Here is an 18,718-nt window from a genome sequence, read left to right on the forward strand (position 1 = left end):
GTTTCTACAATAGTCTCAAAAACCCTTAAATGCTACTATAAATTTTTGGCAGACGTTTCAACCTGTCCATCTTCTCAAGCTTGTCGTAATTGAGGAGACGCTCACGAAACTCCGTCACACATCCCTACGTGGCAGTCCGGATAGTTGTTTCTGGTACTTCCCCCCCCTCGTTGTGCCACTGGCTGAGATGGTGTCTCACCCGCCGGCCCGCCGAAGGGAGCGTCCGTCCTCCTCGTCGCTCTGAACGGATTGGCCCCAAAGGCGTCCGGGGCGTGGCTCGTGGGCACCGCCGGGGCCCAGGGGTTCCTGCTGCCGGGCGGCGCCGCTGGGGGGGCAAACACACCCGCGTCACCTCCACTGCCGCGCCGGCTCCCCGGACACTCACCCTCTCCAAGCTACCAGGTCACCCGTGAACACAGCGGCCACGTACTATCTTTGAAAGATTTGTGCAATGGGGAGTGCACGACTTGATGTAGGAATTTTGGACATATACGCCATTGCTTAGCACATGCATGTCTGTAGAAGAAAACTACAAAAAACACAATGACAAAAAACACAATTAAGCAAAAAAATTGCTGTTGTCAGGACATAAACACCACACAATACTCCACAACAGGAATATGGGCAAGAAAAAAAAAAAATGGACTATCAGAACGAAAAAACCCCCACAAATGATGACAGAACAAATATACCGAACCCAAAAAATTCAGCACAACAGTTGAAACGAGACGAAAACACAGCAAAACGAAAATACGAAAACCAACACAATAGTTTTCCAAAAAACAGAAGAGAACGAAAAAACCCCCACAAATGATGACAGCACAAAAAAATTTAGCAAAACAGTCAAAACAAGACAAAGCACGACAAAACGAAAAGACGAAACAAACACAATATTTTTCCAAAACAGAAACAAGCGACGATTCAGGAACTGCTATCTGCTCCCGTCCTCAGGCAGAGACGCACATGGTACGAAAATACAGGTGCAACTACAGCAATTAAGCAAAAAAAGGTGCTGACAAAAGCAATTTTTTGCTTAATTTGTGTTTTTTTCATTTGTGTTTTTTGTAGTTTGTTTCTACAGACACACATGTGCTTAGCAATGGCGTATGTCCAAAAGCCTACATCAAGTCATAGCAGCCACAATTACCTACAACTTATATCTATTTATGTCACAAATCTTCCTAAAACCTGGCATGCATTGCATTGCCTCATTCTATTTTTTTTTTTTTTTGTAATTTGTCTGAAGTAGGTACACACATACAAAGCATCTATCCCTCTATGTATATCTCTATATATCACTCTATCTATCTACATAAATATATTCTATAGCAATGAAAATATTAAAAATCAATGTTTTTTACTTATTCATATTTTTCGTCTCTCTTCGTACCTGTGTTAACACAAGCATATTCAAATGCAACGTCGTGTCAAAATTACAAAGTGAAGATCTTTCAGAGATTTAAAGATTTTGAAGAAACGAACATTTCCATTTTTGTTTGTATATATAAATTCCAAAATTTCTGTAAACACAAATAGTAGAGTACAATCATTATATAAAGTGTGACTGTTTGCAAATCCATTTTTTTTCTTCTATTGACATAATGTTACTGATGCACATTTTTGTTGCTGCAGCGTAGCATGCAAAGTCGAATGTAACGTGTATCACAACATTCACAGGAGATTCAGAAAAAATTTGCTTAGTTAAGGAGCTATAAACAAACACATTTTTACAAATAACAACAGACACAAAAAATATTGAGTATTTAATTTATTTACAAAATCAATTGAACATTAAATCTCACAACGAAATTATCTGTACAAACAGCACAAATACAGCACACGAAACAGTATACGTAAAATGTGCAGGGGTGAAAAATTTCATGATTTCCACAAACAAACCATGCCACGCAAATGATAAGGTTGTTCGTTATTCCTACCCACAATCCACTTTTGATTCAAAGGTTGGTTCTTTGATTTTCCTTAATCGTGTTGTACGAGTCTGTTGTAACTATGATGTTTGGCCCTACCAAGGCCGGCAGTGTTACCCGACCGTGTTTGATCCCCTAAAGGGGAACGCCCAAGTAACGCCTTGCGGATAGCCGTCTCGCCGTACCTGGTAGGGACGGCAAGTGCCAGGTGTGGAGAGGTTAGGATAACAACCCGGGTCTCTCACGCTCAGCCACTCTGGGCTACGACAGCCAAGCCTGAACCCTCGGAGTTACATTGGGTTTAGTTGCAGCGGCAAAGCAAATACCTTCAAGTTACTGCCTTAGCAGTTCGGACGTTTCAATGCCCTTGCTCGAATGTCACTTTTGTAGCGTGCTAGTCAATTGTTTTGTCACTTGCAATTTGGCCACATTTTAGTTTAAGAATGAACGGAAGATAAGAACTTCAGCTTCTTTTAATCATGCTATTTTTTTATTTTTTTCTATTTTACCAGTTCCATATAACATTTTCTTTCCTGTCTTGTCTCTCAATCGTGCAAGGTAATAATAAATATATTACAATAAATATGTACATATAGGGATGGGGCGAACAAATGTCTCGATTAGATGGATTCATGATTCTTTGGGATTCAAGTATTTGTAAGATTAAATGTAGAAATTGTATCAAGATTCATTCATAAATAAAATAATTTTGATCGCATGGCATTGGGGTTATCTTTGTATAAGCAAGCTTATATCTGTATGATTACAACATACAACCTTGCAAATTATTTGAAGTTCAATGAATGCTAGAAAGCAAAACACATAATTTTCCATCTTGAAAACTTGTTGCAAAAATATCTCTCTTTCGGTAAATAAACTCACATCAACAGTGAATTGCAACCATATTATAGTTAGAGACCCTAAGAAATAATGAAGTATGAAATATACAATGAAATTCCACATTATTCTTGAAGTTTTCAGTTAAATATCAACATTGTGGAAACACAACAGTTGTACACAAAATATATATATTTCCAATGTGTTGATGGACACCATTTCTAAAAGAATCACACGGTACATTATAGACTTGTAACTCAAGAGACAATATATGTGATTTCAGAAGTATTTTCTCTATGAATTGATAGTATTGAAGTTTTTTTTAGCAAGTGACGTAACATTTTAAAATGCTGTAATTTTTAAGTGGAGAAAAAAAATTATTTTCCCTGGAAAAGTGAAAAATAATACTGAATTAACTTAGCTTCTAGTTTCTTTACACTTTGCATTTTAGTAATTTTATTTCTTAGACCAAGAAATAATACATCATGGTACAGAAATATATTTTACACTTTGTTTAATAAACATTTTTGTCTGTCCCTTTGTTTACATTTGATTTAGTTGATTGTCTAGAAACATACACATTGTGTATATTTTGCCCTGTTTATGCCAAATGATAGGAGTTGGTGTGCTGATAACTTTTGAACATGTCAGTTAGGCATTACAATACTAAAATAAAATGCCAATGAACTATAGATGATATCATGGCTGGTCTTTGATCCAACAGAGTATCACAGCGTTATCTGAAAAAATTTTAAATTATAAGTCTTTTCTTTTTCAGTATTTACAATGTGTCTGCATGATTCAGCAGTAAGTTATGTCAATTGTATTGAATTTTATGAAGGTTATTATAGAAATTATCTATGTAGTGTAGATGTAGACCTAATGTTTTAAGAGATACGTATTTGTAATCACAAACGTAATTTCATAGTTTATTTATTAGTTTTGTATTAACAATGTATTTCAGGTATTTTGTGAAACAGCACTGCCAGTTCGAAAACACAAACTACTGTACTCTGTACTGTTTCCAGTAATTAACGTCCATTAAAAATAATTTGTACCGATTATTCGTTATACTCAAATTTATGATTACAATATATACCGTATTTACCTAATATAATGCCACGAATTTTACCAAAACTGTGGAATCTAGAAATGGGGTCCCATCATAATTGCAAACTTGTACCTTGAGACTGGGAACCGCTTAGTTGTAAAACTATAGTCCGGGCCTTCATGAACCTCTGCCCAGGCATGAGAGACGAGAGAAGCAGGATGAGGGAGATGGAGCAGTTGTAATTTGTTAGTGGGTTCACTGTGTCTGCAGTTTTTCACGAACAGACGAAGATATATCACCACATTCTCTGCTTCCTGAACAGCTGGTTTTACAACTACAGTTATGAAAAACAATTTTTCAAAAGAGACCATGTAAACAACTCTACTGACGGAAAGTGGCATTAGCAAGGTTCTAGAAAATGTGGAATAAATGTAAGAATTTAAATAGTTTTCAAGTGTTACGACACCGAATTGCGATTTACAATCCATGAAGTCTTTTCCACAAACTGATGATCAAAAAGTTTGGGGTCGCCTTACATTCAGTCACATTATTTTAGGGTAAATAGGCTACTTAACTCTTTTAAAGATATTGAAGCACAAACTACATGTAAATTATACAAAACCATCACTAGAGTATGACGACCACGAGTTTCCCAGGTTGTGAAGGATCCCCTTATGATTCCCCCGATTTTACGAGTCCTCCACATTTTCTCGTCTGCAAGAGTAGTGACTACACTGCTGCTACGAGCCAGGACAAAGGAATCCTGTACCTAGTCATCATGAAAAAGACAAGTGATAAGGGTTGTGCAAATATTTACAAATGCATTTAATTACTTAATGGTGCAAATATGTTAACACTCAAAATAAAATCAGATATTTACAATATATTTAAAAAAAATTGTGCCTGTGGAGTCCACGCACAACAGAAGTGAAAGTGAAATAACTCTTTTCCACATGAATAATAAATTAAAGATTCTTTAAATAAAATAAAATAAATATGGCAGCAACAATCATCAGCCGTTACGAAAACTGAGGAGCAGACAAACACAAGCAGCGTTAGGGGAATTCCGTTAGCATCACTGCAGCGTCATTTATAACTTTCCCCTGATGTCTTCCTCTTCCAGCCGTCACAACTAGCATACAGCACGCTCCGCTACGTACCTATCCCCTCTTGTCATCTTCCCATTCGACCGCTAGCGCATGCTGACGCACTCTCCTCCTCTACCGGTTCCCCCACCACGTACCTAACTGTTCCCCTCGTACAATCGGAATTTTTTTAACGCTCAAAAATTGTTGCCCCTTTCAGCAAGGAAGTTTCACTTGAATAATTTAAAGGTAATTAAAAAAAAACTGCATTATCATTGCTGCAGGTACATGGTAGTAACATTCCATTATCAAAATCACGGCAGTTATACCTATCACAAAAATAAAATAGTAGATTTATGAAAACTCGTGAAGATTAGGACACAGTACTCATGCTTTCAAAAAACTAAACACAATGTTATGTTCGTTATAAATAAAACTCACATTTTATAATAATTTTAAGTTAGTAGGCGCAAATATTTTTCATTAAAGGCCAAAACCAAAAAAACAAAAAAAAAAGGGGGTGGGGGATCACAGCCGCCAAGCACAATGTGTGGGTGTGGAGATGGCTCAGATCCAAAACGTATGTACAGTAATAGATAACTCTCTCATTTCAAGAACACGTAACCAGCACACATTTTTGCAGAGTATTACAAACAAATTTGGTAGAATAACATCGCGTGAATAACCACCACAGATTAATGCATTGTTTTATAAACTTCAGTACACAGCTGTGCTTCGAACAGACAGAATATTGAGACTCGGAGCTTCAAAACCAAACACGTCTCCAGGCAGATGCTGAAAAATATGTTTTTCAACATAAATTAAATTACGTCACACAAAAAATAAATCCTCTATACAATATTGTGTAAATTTTCTCCACTGCTGCAGATGTTATTTAACTGTAGATTAAGGTCGAAAGAGTATTTTCAAAACATTAAATTATAAAACTCAATTAAATTTTCTTGTGACTCCATTGATTTATTTTTTTCTCTGAAAACTAACTCTCTCATGATAAAGGAAGAAATGATAAAATATCGCGAATTCTGTTTATCCAATTTTCAGCAATGATGACAAGTGTTAGTATTTAAATAGTACTAAACAGTTTCTAAAAATTACTTGTTTACTTATAATTTTAAAAATGTTTATTATTAGGGACAATACCATTAAATTATATTAAGTGTACCATAAAATACTTTTTTTTAAACTTACGTTCATTTAAGGTACTGTAAGATCCATTGGAAGGTTATATGCAGATACCCAGAACTTGGAAAAAAAATCCACAAAAATGCATTCACGTGTTTGACGTCTTAGTACCTCTTCGTAAGGCTTGAAACGTTACTTCCCAGTTTCCACACGGAGTTACGTCGCGAGGGGAGAGACGCACCTTCTCTGCTCGAGACAGACACCACACGCGTCTCCGCGTCTCGAAAGTCCAAGTGTTCAACCAGGGCGTACACAAGTGCCTGGCGAACCAATTCCACAAGTTTTTCCACAACATTTCAATAAAACTATCCTCGAAACATTTTTACAATACTGGATCTTTTTTTTTTTATAGCATCCTAATGAGCAAAATTAAACATAACACAAATAAGAAGTAGCTTGGCTTCTAGCTTGTAGCCGCGTCCATGGCAAATAATTCACCGACGTTTCGGTCGACATTGCAGTCGCCATCATTAGGGAGCAGTTACCTACTGAGAACATTAATAACACAAATAAAATGAATATTTGCAGAACGTCCAGATTTTTTAGTTACAAAGCTGAAGCTTTTACCGAGATAATTTCCACGAGGTTTAAATATTTATATCCAATTCGCAACTGTGTAACGTTGCAAGATCCCTGCCCTCCTAGCTAAATATTTTTCTTTTAAACTATTTTCATGAATGTAAACATTTCTTAAAAGGTCTCGCTAAGAATATTTTACTCTTTTTATGTATTTAAGGATCGATATTTGCACTTGCTGTATGTTTTAAGAATGTACTTTGTATTTTAACAGACCTTTTCAATCATTACTATTTTTTATGTAAATGTTCACAAATAAGTCACTGTACTAGATTTTAGCCTGTTTAGGCCTACTTTTTTTTAGGTTTCTCTAAATAAGTTTAATTTTGTAAAGTAATTTGTATTATGATTACCGTTACGTAATGTTATAAAACAATGGATTTGGTGTGGGATGTATTAGAGAGAGTCATAAGAGGACTGCAAGTGAGAGGGAGAACGAAACTGTAACAACTGTAAACTGACGTGAGTGAGGAGTCAACACACAAAACAGAAGCTAGCGAAATGCAGCTCGAGACTTCCTGCACCTGTGACCGGTCGAGTTGCACGCAGGACACAGCGGGTCTCACGAGAAGCGAGGGCGGTTGTTAGCGCACGAAGCAGGGGGGACAGGGGGACAGGAAGGTAGCGCAGGGGCTTACCGGGCTCCAGCCACCAAGCCTCGTGAGTGGCTCGCGCTCCCCTCTTGCGCCGTATGGCCGGGCGCCTGCGGAGGGCTGCAGGAGAGACAACGACTCAGGCCGGAGAGGCAGGACGTTCGTCGGGTCACCGCAGTGACGGCGAATTATCAGCAGAGACAAGAATTTATGGTTTTATTTTTATTTTTTATGAATTTTGTTTATTCATAAACATATCATAATATTGGAACAAATTTGAATCTTAAATAATTCATTATACTTATTTCTAGGGGTGCGAGGGAAAGGAAATTGAGCTTCGGGCAAAAATTCGGGAGGGAAAAATAAGATTTCACTCGGGAAATCGGGAAAATACATTACTATAAGCTATAGAGCATGAGCATGAGAGCAAACTTATAATTTTTGTAATATTTTTATCACAACAACATTAAGTTCTAAAAAAAAATACCACACTGGCATTCTTTACACTTATTATGAGTTGCATCATCTTTCCAGGAAAGACAAGCTAATAAATTAATAATATAATGTTCTGTTTCCATGCAAGAAAATCAGTTCTTCTATATGTTGGGTGCCTAAAGATTTCTCGCTTTGAAGACACTATATTCCCAGCAGATGAGAACACCCTTTCGAAGGCAGTTTCAGTTGCTGGTATTCCCAGATGTGGCACTGCTAACTTGAATAAACTTGGCAGTATCATCTCATTTTGTTCCCACCACTTCAGTGGGTCTCCAATTCTCTCTAGTAGCGGCATATTTAGATATGTCGTCAATTCTGTGTTTTGAATGGCACTTAAGAGAGACTTTGCAGCTAAATTATCAAATTCATGCCACAAGGAGTGGCTAGAGTCATTAGCTGATTAAGTTTTTCGAGTGCCTGCAAAGTAAAGAAAAAAAAAACCTTAAACCTTTAAAAAACATTTGAGATGCTAACTACAAGTAAGAAACCAGGTTTTTAGTCTATTTATTGCAGAAAATAATAAAGCCATACTGTAGGCCTATTAACAGATATACCACTCAACAAATTTTACATCCAAAGAATATTAAATTTAACAAAAGTTGTCCACAGTACCAATTTACTTCCTTTATGTTTCTATGAGATGTACCAAGTTGTTTACAAGTTATGATTATGTTGATGTGTAAATATTAAACAAGCACTTTATCTGATTCCGTGTCTTCTTTTAAAAAACTGTCAAGTTTTTGCTGTAAAGTGTTAACAGCAGGTTGTTTTTCATTGGCGGACACAACAGCAAGCGTGGGTCTAACAACATTGCTGTAAAATATGGCTCTTACCTTTGATATAAAGGAAAGCGTGCCAACAGTCCAAAATTTAATGCCCTACAAAATGTGACACCAGACCCAACTTCACCAGAATGAGATTCAGTGTAGTTATTCAAAAATGTTCTCAATCGAAAACAAAACTGGAATAACCATTGAAGCTGTAGGTATCCTTTCTCCAGAAAGTTCTTCTGTGGCTTCATGCAGTGGTTAAAAATTTTTTATGTAACCTTCAACAAGTCGCCACTCACTCACACTAAGATTATCAACATTTATACCTTCCAGCGTTTCGTGAGAACAAGTTTGTTTTTAAGTAGCCTGTCAAGCATGAGATACTCTGAATACCATTTAGTCACACAGTCTTGAATTAATACTAAACTGTCTAGTCCATTTCTTTTTGAATTTTGTGAAATGCAGAAGTTGCTGATGCGCTGTGCTTTTAATGACCTACAATGCCACGATCCTTTATTTTTTATCAACCTCCCATTCCTTCATGAGATTTTTTAGCATCACTAAGAACAAGCTGTAAGTTATGAGCAAAACAATGCAAGTGTGTCAGAGGGGCTTTGCAAGGACTAGACCCCAGCTTGATATTTCTCGCATTGTCAGTAATAATAAATAGGGGAATACGTGTACTGATGTCACTTATGATGTTCCACTCAATCAAAATGTCAGTAATTTTGTCACCTGTTGCTAATGCTGTGTGGCTCTCTGAAAAACTAACACAGCGGAGACAGTTTTTTTTATAAGAGTGAAGTTGTTGATGACACGAAGGGTTGGTGCCAAGAAAGCATCCTTACTGCATGATGTCCATAAGCCACAAGAAGATGACATCGACTGAACATTGGCAATGGCTTGAGAAAGTTCCTCAGAGATTCTCGTTTTCACAGAAGCATTTAGGTTCGGACTTTCGTTCCTGGAGAATGTGGTTTCTGGACGGTACTCTGTACAACGGTTGAGCTGACTGCACGAGTTTCTGGAAATGTTTATTTTCTACTCCACTGTGCGGCAGCATAGGATCAGCCAACCATTCAGCAGTGTTTCATTTCATGAGTTTTGCCTTCGGATGATGAGAAGACCATGTCTTCGATACGTCTTTGTTTTGACAGGCCTGGTGGTGAAGCATCAGTATTCACGGGCAGCGGCCGCAACAGTTCTTGCTGCATCTGGTGTTCTTTCTTCACAGTTCGGTTTTGCGTCAAATGCCTTGCGAGACCTGATGTGCTACCATAGCTTGTTTTAAGACTTTCACTGCACGTCTTGCATTTGGCACTTAGTTCATCGTTGCTTCTTGCAAAGTAGTTCCAGATACATGTCTTTTCGTCAGCCACGTTCAACATTAACTAATGATGAAAACATAACATGAAATTGTTTGGCATGCTTTTGGATACATTTACTTTTTAAATAAACATACTTTCCATGAATAGGTTTTTTTTTATGAATGACTTTACCATCCAAAAAAAGGTTTGTTTTTTTTCCGCATAAAAAACGCACCCCTACTTTTCAAACTTGATTTTAGTATAAAATGTGAGATGATTATGCAATAAATCACGGTACATTAGAATGATATATTTAATGTATACTATTCTGTACGCGCAAATCAAATTCTCAAATAACAAACATCTTTGGTATGTATTCAATAGATTTGATATTCTAAGAAAAAAGTTTAAGATAATATAATTGGAGAAGGGTAATTCATAAATTGAAACACTATTACCTGTGTAGTCAAAAAGGACTATGTTATTCAATTCCACACAAGCTATCAACGAAATGCTTGTATGTATCTGCCACCAACTACAATACCCTGGGAGTGTTTGTTTGGCATTTCTGACAAAGAGAAACTGTTTATATAACAAACATGTACCATAAATAAGCTTGATTATATTTTAAAAAAAGAGAGCGAGTAACTCAGTACGTGACAGAAGTGATACTTCTTTGATAATTAAAACCTCGACTCACATATATAGTAAGAAGTAAAACAGCAGAGAGAAAGAACACAATTTCTAAATAAACATGAATAAACAAAATTATTACTCACTTCAAGATAACTGCTCAGGATATCAATAGTAATTGATTAATCAATAATGATTAATTAACAATAAAATTACTCACTCTTGAAATACACCATACTGTGCGTTTTACTGTTTCTTCAAACGTTTCTGCCATTTGGAACACGCCAAATATTTGAACAAAATGTGGAATTCATAACAGGTAGCGCTATCTATGCGGGAAATGCAAGGACTGTCTCTGCAGCACTCTCTACGCTGCTGGTTGAACAAGGAAGAACGTGGGTGTGCTGGTGGCTAATGTAAAATCAAGGCATTCACAGCTGACGGTATAGGATACCTACACATGTTTTCTGGAACATTCATCTTCCTATACGGGTTTTTTTTTTTGTTTTGTTTTGTTTTGTTGTTGGGGGACGAATCATCGCATAAAGAGCAGAACGAAAACGAGCCCAGCTTGGCCAAGTACCTATGTATTCTCCGTCCTTTTCGGGTTGGAAACGTTCCACAGCGACGTTTCACGAAAACATTGCGTTAAAAATTCCGGCTTCTGAATTTTTGTTCTCATCGCACTCAAAGACGTTTTACTTACATATATAATAATAAAAAATAAAAAAAGATTTGTATGTTCCATCGAATGGCAACCTTCCTCCGGCATTGCGAGCGCACCACAGTGGGGCCTGCAGGCTGTCACTCAACGCGGCGCGCACGTCTCCTCTCAAGGACCAACGTCGCGAGCAACGCCGGTCGGAGTGCCATGCACAGAGTTACCGGTGTTAGAATATTGTTCAGTTATTTTGGAATGCAATCAATGCTTCTGATAGCAATAAATTGGAATCCATTCAGAATAAATTTTATAAAAAAAAAAATTAAACTTAAAAAACTTCTCTCAGCTTACAATAGATTTCTCTTTCTGAACGAAGTATCTAATCTGGATTATGTATTTGTTAAAAACTGTTATTGTTCAAAATTGAATTGCGAGTTCATTCTTGATAATACTGGCATTAGAATTCCCCAATTTAACAACCGTTTAACATCTACCCTAAGTAGGTACATACCATAAAAAAGAATGATATAATTTTTCGACTCATTTCTAATTTCAATAAAATTGATAATCTTAATCTGCAAAAGTGTAGCCATATAATGTAATTATTTTTTACATAAGCCTGTAATATGTGTTATTTTCTTATCAAATTTATTACAATGTCGGCAATTAGTAACTTTATTATAATGTCTATGTTTTGTATTTCTTTTTATGTGTTTTATATTTTGATGTTTATCCTTAATAGGTATATTTTAAACTTTATTTGTTTGTATTTTGTTTGTATTGTTTATATGTTGTCGTATATATGTGTCGTGCCCACCGCTAAAGCCCTCGGCTGTTGGTGGGCATGTTACAACATTAATAAATAAAAAAATAAATAAATAAATTTCCGCAGGAGCAAGTACGCCGTGGCAGAGTGTCGCTGGCGATACCAGCGAGTTCTCAGCAACAAGCGACCGTGAAACGCCTTCACGGTCGAAGAGGAAGACTCGAGTTGACATCAGCGAAGCAGAGTTAGTGAGTGAGTAGTGCCAAGGACAGGAGGGGTCTGCACTTAGTACATTAATTATTTTTTTATAATCATTTCGCGAACGGACATTGGACTATTTGCACTTAAAGAGATTAAGTGTAAATAGTTTTGTAGCACCTAAAGAAGCGTTTAATAAATTTACTGGGCTACCCTTTCAAACCCAGTCATCTTTAGTTTGTAAAAATATGTACTATAAATACAATCACTCTATCAGACTATTGAAAAATAGAGAAATAGTTACACTACGTCTACAAAATGTAAATATCAAAATGCAAATTAAAATCCTGTATCATGATTGTTGAAAAGTATAAATTTAATTGTTGTGTAGTACACTCTACCCTTAAGCCTTCAAATATTCCAAGATGATATCAATAAATTGTAGTTCACGTTATTTTAGGGTTACCAGTGACTCGTATTTAGTCTGTATCCATAATCAACCAATGTAGGTAATACAGCTGATTTTAATAAAACCACATTAAGATCAGAACACCCTACAGAATAAAAAAAAACCTTAACTAACATAAGAAACCTACCGTGTGAACCTGTGAATGGATTAGCTACGCTGCTGTCTGCGAACCCTGCCTGGGTGGAATTGCTGTTGTTCGTCCACACGTTCCCAGAAGTAGTCGCAGCTGAAACATTAACACTTACATAACATGCTGCTTCTTTTACAACACTATGTCAGCAAAACGTGAGTCCTTACGGCCAAACACACATGCTGCTCAGCAAATTTGAATTTGAATTCTTGCACCATCTTTAAAAACTTTACAGTAACCCCCCCAACAGAAACTAGGCCAGGAACTAATTTTTTTACAAAGGTGGTATAGTTTAACAACATACAATTATTTGTATGTGTCAGAACTCATAACGCGAATGTTATACGATGCAACTTGGGGAATACAAATTTGCAACTTTCATTTAAAAATATGATAGGTATTGCAAATGTTTCTAAATGCTTAAGAAGCATTAAAAAAGGTTTTCTGATACAGTAAAACATGCTTTACCGCTCAATAAATCATTGACTTATGTATTAAAATAATGATTATTGGACAGCTATCTAACAAAGAGAAATTTTAAGGATTACATTGATGGAATCTTATTTCAACCTTTTAGTAATTGTGTGTGAATACATTCATAAACGTGAACAGTTTAGAATAGCAATGAATAAACTATTCACTTTCGGAGGTTGAATATCGAAAGTTGAAATCATGAATATTCATTTACATTTTCACATGAACGTATATTTTGTTCTTCATGATTGATCCACGTGCTTGGTTTTTCGGACAACGGTACGGCTCGGCGGCATACGTGCGGACGTAAAAAACATTTGGTGCTTTGCACTCAAAAGCCGCAACTTAACCTGCCTTAGCTGATGTTTGTTCAACAGTCGACGGCGTAGTCACACCTGTGCGCGCATCTCTTCCCCACTGGTTTAGATAACTCGCATAGATAAGCAGACTTCGCAGCATCATGCTGGAGTTTTTTTTTGTCAGTGGCGATTTCGAGCTAACGGAAATTTACAGACGTGCTATTCAAGACTGGGGCAGTAAAATTAACATCACGGTAAATAAATTTGCTTATTTTTTTTTTTTTTTGAGACACAGAATTAAAGATGCTATTGCTTCCATTTCTCCGGACTTGTTAACCAAAATTGTGGGAAGAATTGGACTTTTAGGTATAACAAAAGGTTCAATTATTGAACATTTTTAAGAAACACTGGGTTAGTTTTACCTTCAATTTGATGCATGATTTTTTGTAAATACGAGTCTAAATTAAACTGTTGTACCATACCATTGAAACAGGGTCATTCTTTTAGGGTCATCTTGTATTAAAACTTGTTATCATCAAGATGGTATACAAGATATGAGTTTTAATGTTAACAAGACGGGCATCTACAACCCTGGCGGGAGAGAGAGGGGGAGAGGAGAGAGGGGGAGAGGGAGAGGGGGGGAGAGGGAGAGGGGAGACAGATGGAGAGAGATGGAGTGACAGGGGACAGGGGGAGAGGGGGAGAGAGGGGGTGAAGGGAGAGGGGTGAGAGAGGGGGGAGAGGAAGAGAGAGGGGGAGAGGAAGAGAGAGGGGGAGATGAAGAGAGAGAGGGAGAGAGAGGGAGTGAGAGAGGGAGAGGGAGTGAGAGAGGGAGAGGGGGGAGAAGGAGAGAGAGGGAGAGAGAGGGGGAGAGGGGGGAGAGGGAGAGGGGGGAGTGAGGGGGGAGAGGGAGAGAGGGGGAGAGAGAGGGAGAGGGGGGAGTGAGGGGGGAGAGGAAGAGAGGGAGAGAGGGAGAGTGTGTGGGGGACGAGCCGTACCGACGGACCAGTCGTTGAGCTGTGCCTCGCTCTGCTGGGACTTCATCTGGCAGTCCAGGTCCTTGAGCGCGGCGTAGCGGTCCTCGGCGGTGGGCCGGCCCGGGGGCTGCGTCCCGCCCGCCACGCCCGCCGTGCTGGCGGCCCTGCGTGCCGGGCTGGCGAAGGGGGACATGCTGGCGAGGGCGGCGGCGGTCGGCATGCCTGCACACAGTTCGGGCGCCGTCTCTCCGCCCGCTCTTCGCACAGCCTCAGAGCATTCCACAGCCACACATTATAACTTCATTATTTATTAACTTTATGTATGACACGTCATTTATGTGTGACACACCTTGCGTGGTGCAGACATGCTTGCGGTGCCTTGACACGTGCAAGGACTGTTTTCTTTTGTGTATTTGTGTTTGCGTATGTCCGTGCCCACCTCAAAAGTTGCAAATCTGTAGGGTGGGCATGCCACAAATTTAATAAATAAATAAATTTTCAAACCAGATCATTTTGTAAAATTATTCATTACCAACAGATATAGCAAGTGGGACTCGTTCAGAAACATTTTTATTGACTAGAGTACAACTGTAAGAAGCCATAACATTCACTCAATTATTTTTTTCTCTAACATGTACATTCATGAATTTTTTTATATGTAACAAAAAAATCTGAGATTATCTTTTACATTTTTTTTTTTTTTTAGTTTTATTGTATTTTATCTTGGACTCATTTTAAAATTTTTGAAAAGCATAGTTTAACTGTATGTTTGAAAATAATTCTAAAAATAACTTGGTATTCAATTTGGAATTATATTCACATTAAAAAAAGTTCAGCCACAAACCTACCACACACACAATAAAATACATAATACATTAAACTGTTAACATTTAAAAAAAATTTTCACTGCAATAATTTTTTTCTATTTACACCTTAATATTTTGTTTCCCGCGAGATATTCAGAGGCGGTAGCTACATGTTTCATTGCCGAGATGGATAGTAAATTTTACGTTGTGCGTCGTTCTGAAAACACATTAGCAAAAGTCTGATAACCGTTAATACAATCTTCATCAATTTATAAATAAAGTTGTATTACTGTCGCGAATATATTTTCGAAAATTTTACCCAAGAGCTTTCATGTTAAACGAACCTCAAAATGAGTACTGCACGAAAAAACAAAAACTTAAGCGAAACTGAATTGTCTTGGTCGATGTGCAATAATATACAACCTTATGAAGCCTGATAATAAATGATCATTCGTAAACAGGCTACAATCACCAACTCGATAGCTACCTAGATAACAGCTTCTAGCATTCCTTTTGCAAGTTATCGAGTACCTATAGTATTTCTTTTGTATGCATTATTGTAATAAACTGTTTGTTCACTACTTGTGTGAATATAATCTATTAATTCATTTATTCAGTTCTATAAGTTAACACTCCCAATTTTGCTTCCAGTAAAGTTTGTTTATTTTAATGTAGTTTAATATGGAATTGTCTTTGTTAATCACTTCTGGATGATTACTTAATTATTTCTGGCCACAATATGTTAGATTTCTGTATGTTTAAAAAGATCATAGTAATTGTGTCAGTGTTGCTAGAGATCTAGCATATTCACTTAGAGCCATATCATATCACAATTTTGCAGTTATCTCTACATAAGTCACCACAAGCTATCACATTTTAACTTTATTCCTGATTACAAGGCAACCCACACCAAACAAACATATGTAATTCCTTTCAGTAGGCAAGATCACAGGAAACCTGACATATTTACGAGAGATGTTAAACAATGTATGTAATCAAATACAAACCTAATGAATTTTTGACAGATTCTATTATTTTATTACCTTAAAATAATATAAACGTGCTAAAAATTTTCACACTATGAATATGATTTCAATTTATTTTGCACATAGTACCAGTATTAGAATACAGTGAAACAAAATTTTTAAAAAATTTCCTCGGGGTTTTTGGACTATCATTCCCTAGCCATTTGCCTGAAAACTCATCACTGTTACTAAAACGTACAGAGCTGAAAACAATCATCAATTAGTAAGATTCACAACCTTCCAAGGTGCTGTACTGTCTCAAAAAGAACATTTTTACATGTTTAACAGGATGTCCACACAAATATGTAATAAAATTTCCCTGACTTTTTCCTGACTAAAATTTCAAATTTACCTGTTTACAATTTTTTTTCAAAATAATTTACCTAAATTGTAATTTTTTTTAAAGAAATAAAGTTCACACAACGTCCACCACCTACGCAGCTTGCTTCGTTCTCTCTTCCCCTGATCTTTACCCTCACAGAACCTTGCATATGCTGTTTTATAGTGGGCACGACCATACACTGAAACATCGGCCGAAAAATACAGGCTGGGCACAAATGACCAGTAAACTTTCAAAAAATCATAAAAATTAAATGGTGTGGCGGATTCACCCGAAACCTTTTTCAGTCAGTAAAGAATCTTTGAAAGTTTTTCTTACAAGATACAGTGACTCAATATGCGCTCCTCGAGTCTCGCTGCAAACACGGAGGCGGCATTCAAACTCGTCCCACACTTTGTGCAGTGTGTCAGCGGGCAATGGACTCAACTGCCACTGTGATTCTCTGTCTCAGATCCGGCAAAGACAGCGGCAGAGGCGGCGGCACCAACAGTTTGTCTTTGACATAACCCCACAGAAAGAGATAGCACGGTCAGGGGCGCAACAACAGGGTGGGGGGAAGGGTATTTTGCCCCCCCTCTGAAACCTTGAAGTGGGGGCAAACGGGGGCAAAGAAAATGCTGTGTAATCAATTTTTAGATAGTAAAACTGCTTAAATAGCACCATTTTTCACCTTGAAATACAAATTTTCCCGGGGGAGGACCCCCGGACCTCCCGCTTCAATAGGACGGGATCGATGATTCTTTATAAAAAGGTATATTGCCCCCCTTTTTAAAATTTAGTTTTTGCGCCCCTGAACACGGTGTTAAGTCCGGTGATCGCGACGGCCATCTGCCCCTCACCGCATCGTCGACACCTGCACGACCCAGCCATCTCCCGGGGAGACGCGTGTCTGGGTGTTGTTCCCTTCACGTTGCACAACGGTTACCGACTCCCTTCTCGCTGACCGAGGAACGCAACAACATCATAAAAACTAGCTGGTTATAGCGCAGGCAACCTGCAAACAACAAATCCGAAACATTCGCAAAAAAAAAAAAAAAACTTCTCTATTGACTGAAAGAAGTTTCCGATAAATCGTCCACACCCTTTAGTTTTTAATATTTTTCGAAATTGTACTGATCATTTGTGCTCATCCTGTGTATTGCTTCCACAGTCCGTGTGATGGCAGAATGGCACATGACAGTTCCCCCTCAAATTACTATAACTGGAAAATTCCCATGACTTTTCCAGGATTTCAAATTAATTACCTGGAGCAACTGCCACTTCTCTGACTTTAAGGAATATGGACATCCTGTTTAAAGACAACAAACTGCATGCTAATAAAAGCACAAATAAATTAAAGAAAAAAAAATTGTGACTAAGGTGCCATCTGTCACTACCAGTGCAACTCACAGTAACATACGTACTAGAAAACAAAAAAAAAAAACAAAAAATCCAGCGGAACAAACCACACAGTTACCAATTAAAGTGAAAGGTCTTCGATCAGGCAGGTTTTGGACTACGGCCATACCAGATTAGCAATTCTGCCCGATTTTTGAAAGTATATATTATGGTACTTACAGGAATACCAAAGAGAAATCAACACAGAGTATAGTATTATTAAAAAAAAATCTGTATGAGCTTCTTTATAGTGTTGTGTCTTCACGCCTTCTTTCCCCATGTCTCTATTTGATATATGTTATTGCTGTGCCTTGGGAGATGGATGAATCGTTTGGCATAATGTCATCCCTGTGTGGTAGGCCACCACTGATGCAGCATCAAAAAAAATACTACAGGTTATAAAAGAAAGGCTCTGTAAAGAATGTGTAAACAGACTGCCATGTGACCTTGACTATCAGAGAAGGTTCTTCCTTGATGTTCCGAGCGAGTGGCAGAAGGAGACCAGTAGGACAAGCCGGCCGATGAGAAGACTGCTGCTCCCTCCTCGCTGCAGATCGTTACCACGCCCGACGTTAGGGGCGACTGAAATGCTGCCCCTTGGAAGGGCAGCCCTTCAGGATTTTTCTGACAGTGGTTAGTTTGTAAAGTGACCTAATCTGACCTAACCTAACCTAACCACTGTCAGAAAAATCCTGAAGGGCTGCCCTTCCAAGGGGCA

At 37.8% G+C, this 18,718-nt stretch overlaps 1 protein-coding gene across 4 annotated transcripts in view; it reads right to left on the reverse strand.

Annotated features, from left to right (window-relative positions):
* The window catches only part of LOC134540895 (arf-GAP domain and FG repeat-containing protein 1), a 62,445-nt gene that overhangs the window by 16,443 nt on the left and 27,284 nt on the right, over positions 1 to 18,718 (reverse strand). For 2 of the 4 annotated variants that reach the window (XM_063383930.1, XM_063383931.1), the window contains 4 exons: positions 14,474 to 14,674; positions 12,700 to 12,798; positions 7,319 to 7,393; positions 200 to 325 (listed from right to left, as the gene is read on the reverse strand). In XM_063383930.1, the coding sequence (XP_063240000.1) occupies positions 200 to 325; positions 7,319 to 7,393; positions 12,700 to 12,798; positions 14,474 to 14,674 (501 nt within the window). The remainder of the gene's footprint in view (positions 1 to 199; positions 326 to 7,318; positions 7,394 to 12,699; positions 12,799 to 14,473; positions 14,675 to 18,718) is intronic. The other 2 variants (XM_063383932.1, XM_063383934.1) reach the window with 1 other exon arrangement.

Source organism: Bacillus rossius, chromosome 17 (assembly GCF_032445375.1).
Source record: "Bacillus rossius redtenbacheri isolate Brsri chromosome 17, Brsri_v3, whole genome shotgun sequence".
NCBI lineage: Eukaryota > Metazoa > Arthropoda > Insecta > Phasmatodea > Bacillidae > Bacillus > Bacillus rossius.